The sequence below is a fragment of the Juglans regia genome, chromosome 3 (genome assembly GCF_001411555.2).
Source record: "Juglans regia cultivar Chandler chromosome 3, Walnut 2.0, whole genome shotgun sequence".
NCBI classification, from domain to species: domain Eukaryota; kingdom Viridiplantae; phylum Streptophyta; class Magnoliopsida; order Fagales; family Juglandaceae; genus Juglans; species Juglans regia.
The window spans coordinates 13,072,817-13,078,337 of NC_049903.1; the positions used below are offsets into that span (position 1 = coordinate 13,072,817).

Sequence of the window (5,521 nt, forward strand, 5' to 3'; positions counted from 1 at the left end):
ATAAACTCAACTCACAATGAATAAATTCATTAAATTTCATAAAACTTTTTAACATGAGGCTACAAATAGTATTTAAACCAAAACCTAATTAAAACTCTAGCTAAAACAAAACCCTTTTACCCAAAATGCCATTGGATGAACAGTGACGCGGCTACAGTAATGCTGCTACAGTAACTACAGTAACCTCTTGAAACCATAGTTTAAAAAAATATAACTTTCCAAATTAACCATTGGTCAAAATACAAGGCATTTCCAAAAATTGTAGTTCATAAGAAATAGGACATATGTGGACCAAGTATCCTCAAGCTCAATTGTTCTATACTAATTCTTATAACTAATAAAATAAGCCACTTTAATAAAATAAACAAGTCTAAGGCCTTTAATCACATAATCATAATAATAATACGCCTTAATTTATGTTACATTCTTTCATAGCTTGTATCACGTGGATTATCACTGGATCTCCTTTTCTCAAACCCATCTTGAATATTAAACTCTTACTAGACTCGTCCCAAGTGGATTGTACCAATCCTTGCATTGCTTCCTTGATCTTCTTAGCTATTGATCTTGCAATTGGCTTATCTGAAACTTGCAAAGGATCTTTAAGACGGGACCCACCTTGGTTCCCATCAAAATTGCTCATGGTCCCTTTGCTGTTGGTACTACCAAGGAAAATGGTCAAAGTTGCCTTCCCTTCGAGATGCATTTGGTGGTTGATAATGACCCACCTGTGGTCGATGGTTCTCACCATCATTCTCTCCTCCCGCACCTATTTCTTGGTCTTCATTGTTGTTCTGGTTCTCTCCTTCACCACGATCTTCTTCACGATTATTCTGGGTAGGAAAGGCTTGATTCCATACGACCTCCATCTGTTGGGTAAGGGTGGTGAATTGGTTGGTCATCTGCAGCATCATCTCATCACGTTGCTCTTGCGTGAGTCAACCATTATTGTTGTAGGATTGTCCGCTTCTCGTACTCATACTAGTTGGTCACCAAAAGAACGTAGGACTGATGCCAAAATTGATGTCGAATACGTGGATAATAAGAATCTGTTAGGGAGTCTCACCCTCACACACTCTTGGATAGGACTGGAGTCACACCAGCAACTAAATAATATTCAAACTTTTGCAATCAACTCTATCTTTATTTCATTCAATCATCCCCTTTTAAAATCAAGGAGATTAAATTCAAACAAGCTTACATAACAGAAATTTAAAATTCAAACCAGTTGAAAACCAACTTACATAACCAATAGAAATTTAAACTTGAAAATCAAAAGGTAAGACTAATAGACCAAGTCTTTAGCCTTGGCAGAGTGCTCTCCTACGTCAGATCATCCATCACTTATCCAACTATTATAGAATTTAATGTTAAATAATTTTATTACTAAAAAATAATTAATGCAAGACTTTCACTTTGAAAAATTGTGAGATCCCTTTGAAAAAAATTATTTTTTTTATGGAGAGTTTTACTTTTTTTCAAAATGACTATACGAGACTTAGACGCCATAAACTTGTATCAAACATTACTCTTAATTAATCAAGATATATAATTAATTCAATTATAATTCAAATTATGAGTTAAATTAAATAGCATGACATGTTATAATAATAAAATAAAATAAAGAGAGTACCTTTTTATGATTCTCTCAGCTTAATTAATGCTTCAAAGGTGTATTGCCTTTTCTGTAAAGTGTTTTAAGAGTTCTTTTCCTTTTCCGTGAAGTCATTTTTATTGCAGTCTCCTCAGCCCTTCCATGCACAACTAGTTTCCTCTCTTATTCAATAAAATGTCATTGATTTTCAGCCTCTAAATAGGTGCATGAGTCTGTCTTTGATGACTAATGAATGCAAGCTTCTACCCTTTTACAAATATGCAGGAGCGAAGTCTTTTTCTGTTTCTGTTTCTGTGATTATATCTTGGAAGATCAAATAATAATTTTATGTGATTTCAAGGCCATATAATTTTGAAGGAGCTAATAACGAATAAAAAATATTATTTGTCATTTTCTTAATTATCAATTTTTTTTAATCACTCTCTGATGTGATATGAATAAACAAATAGTTTCTGCATTAGGAAATGATAACATCATGAAATGATGAAAGGATAAAGGTTAAAATGATAATAAATAGCATTTATCCAACGAAAATATGTGGTTCAAACAGGCTTACAAAACTTACTGGACTAATTCAAAAGTACTCATCAATACTCCAAAGTTTTCCTTATACACCTACAATATATACAAGAACTCAGCAAGGTAAGGAAATGAAGCATTATTGAGTTCACTGAGTTGGCTGGTGTGACACTGACGCACATACCAAGCACGCAAGCCATTGTTCTGTAAAGGACAATGTCTGCACTGCTTTCAGCAGCAAAAGGAACTGAACATGAGTTCAGTTGCCCAACAAATAACTTCTAAGACCAAAGATAGAGCCTTTTTAACTGTTAAATTTAGTGGTCCATGTCTTCATTTTTCTCGATCAGTTCACAGTCACTAGTGTTAAAGCTTATATGATGATATCAGTTTATGTCATATAATATATTCAGGAGGTGGACTTCTCCAGAAAGACAGATAGAGAAGAAGACAATTCAGCATGAAGCTTTACCACATTCCGTGAATGGATTCATTCAAGCATATGGATTTAGTAGAGGTTTTCTTGGGTCTCCTCCAAATGTATTGCTATAATAGGAGTACAAGGCCAATTGAACGAGCCCTAAAATCGTTCCAATTCCATTTGGAACCTGCATCCAAAAATAAATAGAAGTATAAACAGTAAGTATAACTGTATAAGAAGCAAAAACTCAGGCGGTCTTTTGGACTTCTAGCTTTCATTCAGTCAGTTAACGAATCTTGCAAAGCACTGCAACAGGACAGTACTGTAATGTGGGGATAATTAATATCCAACAGCATCAAAATAAGAGTTCTTTCTTCTGTTTTCCTTCAAGCATGCGCCTTATATTATATGAGTCGCATGAAATAATCAGTTGCGGTCATATGCTATGGAAAACATGATCTTCATATGCCTACCAGGCAGGAAACATGATACTTACATAAAGGAAAGGATCGTACTTGAGCACTCCATATGCAAAGAAAGATAGACTCATCAAGAAGGTTGAAAGGGAAAGATAAAACGGCATGAACTCAATGCTCCTTGTCTTAATCACCAATTTCTGGCACAAAATATTGCAAAAACATTAGGGAGGAGGAACTGTACAGTCTAAAATAAAATGTGTGAGAATTTTTCACAAGAACTTACAATGATTAGTAACGGTGAAGCAAACATGGCAATGAGTGAAGCAACACTAAAAAGTCCAACAAAAGTTTGCCTTTCATGAGAATCGAAAAATCTCATGCTTACATACACTGTGGTCACAAATATGGCAAAAACTGCTACTAACAAGCCTGACATCTTTAGCTGCATGAAACATTTAATGGAGGATTAGATTAGATAATCACACTGAATTATGAAAATGAAATTCAAATTTTCCTGCTAAAGAAGATACAGGGTGTGATGCTTACCTTTATAGCTTTGTCAGCAAACATAATAAAGATGCTTATGTAGATTAACTGGAAAACTGCCCCAATTGAATTGACTGAAGCGACCAGGATAATACTAGGCGACACTAGTGGCATTCCATACCAGAGGCATATCAAGCAGTTTAAGAGAGCATATACATAAGGCAATCCAGAGAATTGCTCTGTTGACCTGTTTCTGATGATTCTCTTAAATGTGGGTCTGGAAAACATAAAGTTCAACATCATTATTGGGTTTAGAACCGTTCCTTTATTTCTTTCAAGAAAAATTTGTACAACTTACATGGGTGACACAAACAGCCCAAAAGCAAAAAGGTTTCCTGTAATGACAAATGGGTATTAGTTTGTCTATCAAACATAGTAGTCATAATCAAGTAATGAGAGAAACAAAGCTGATTGGAGAGTAAGTACTCAGATATCTATGAATAGTACCACCCAGCATGTTAGATTGATTTACAGTCAGAGCCGTAGAGGTTTCTTGCCATCACGCAATGTCATTGAGTCCTTCTACTCATCATCCCCACACCACACACCATACTTGATTTTTTATTTTTGTTTTATTCTTGCTAAACTAAAGGAATTCTTCTATTCATCATCCATACACCACACATTTGGTAAGAAAAAAATTAAAAAATCAAGTGTGATGTGTGTTGTTGGGATGATGAGTATAATTTTTCAATGTGATTATATAAAAGTTCGAAACCACTGCCATGTCTACCTACTGGGATAGGATTACAAGTGATTTCTTTCTACCTTGTCATTTCTAATCCTTACATGTGAAGAAGGTAATGATCTTTAGTGATGTCTTCTTTGCATTTAATGGAATAATATACAATCAACTAAATGAACCTAATCGACATTGATTTGATATAATGGTCCAAGGAGTCATAGGTTTAGCATAGTAGCCTTTTGTAATCCCAACTGCAGACCTATTTGATCTTCAGCCCAAACAACAGTTATCTTCATGAATGGAACACTGCGGTAGAGGTGTTCACCTTTTTCTTCCATATGCGGATTTATGTAAATTGATCTAGACATATAAAAAGCTTTGGAAAACTCATTTAATTAGCTGTAATTTTCGTTGCTATGAAACTATGCAAGAGAATGTGAACTGTTAAAAGGAAGACATGCTTTTGGTATAACTCCAGATTCGACAAAAGCTAATTCATATTTAGCAAATTCCATTTTATAATTTTTTTATATGTTAAATAAAATATGAAGCCCCATCTAAGTCTTGGAAAGAAGCATGGGACGCAAAGGAAAGCGACTAAATCGTTTAAGAAATGAAGATTCTTTCACATTTGTGTAATTATCCTTTCCTATCCTACATTCTTCTGAAATGTAAACCAAGGAGAGCCCTTCTTTTTGTGCATTTCTGCAATTATCCTTTCGTATCCCTTTAGAAAGTTCAAATTATCCAATTTATGAAAAAACACTCAAACAGTACACTATATCATAACACATATAAAAAATTATTGGATGAAATTTACCATCAGACGACATTGCTCTGGGGTATTAAATTTCGGTAAGCAATAAATTTACTACCGGCAAGTTCTAATTAAGAAATAAATACATATTATCTCATAAAACTTTGGACAACAATCACAGGAGCTGAAAGAATAAGAAAATAAGAAGCAGTAAAAGTGCTGCAGACTTTTTCCAGAAGCAATCAAGGGTTTGCTTCATCTACATCTCAGAAACAAGTCAAACTGCATTCATTTCAAGCGGATACCAGAAGAAGGATAAAGAGGCAGAAAAGAGGGGAAGGAGGGGAAAAAGGATACCAGCAATACCAGCAGCATCACTGCAAACTGAATAAACAGAAGACAGCCCAGTTGGTAACATTTTCGAATGATATTCAACTCCACTGATCAGAACTCGCACCTGAACTCTCTCTCTCTCGTCTCTCCCCTGTACTCCTTTGTTCCTTTGTGCATAAATTGTTCACAAAAATGTTTGTATATTGTTGTGCTTGGGTCACACACT

At 34.7% G+C, this 5,521-nt stretch overlaps 1 protein-coding gene across 1 annotated transcript; it reads right to left on the bottom strand.

The window, feature by feature from the left end:
• Positions 1–2,096: 2,096 nt before the first annotated feature.
• Positions 2,097–5,521, bottom strand: LOC108998082 (bidirectional sugar transporter SWEET2a-like). The gene is made up of 6 exons (XM_018974534.2): positions 5,320–5,521; positions 3,819–3,855; positions 3,521–3,737; positions 3,258–3,416; positions 3,052–3,171; positions 2,097–2,742 (listed from the first exon to the last, which is right to left on the bottom strand). Exons 1-6 carry the CDS (start codon positions 5,378–5,380, stop codon positions 2,629–2,631), a joined length of 708 nt encoding a protein of 235 aa, XP_018830079.1. The 5' UTR covers positions 5,381–5,521; the 3' UTR covers positions 2,097–2,628.

Bases quoted from the DNA above. Each gene is read 5' to 3' on its own strand.
- LOC108998082 (XM_018974534.2), bottom strand. From the start codon at position 5,380: ATGTTACCAACTGGGCTGTCTTCTGTTTATTCAGTTTGCAGTGATGCT. The intron at 3,856-5,319 runs GTATCCTTTTTC...TTGTCATTACAG, and splicing joins TGATGCTGCTGGTATTGCTG to GAAACCTTTTTGCTTTTGGG. The intron at 3,738-3,818 runs GTAAGTTGTACA...TATGTTTTCCAG, and splicing joins GGGCTGTTTGTGTCACCCAT to ACCCACATTTAAGAGAATCA.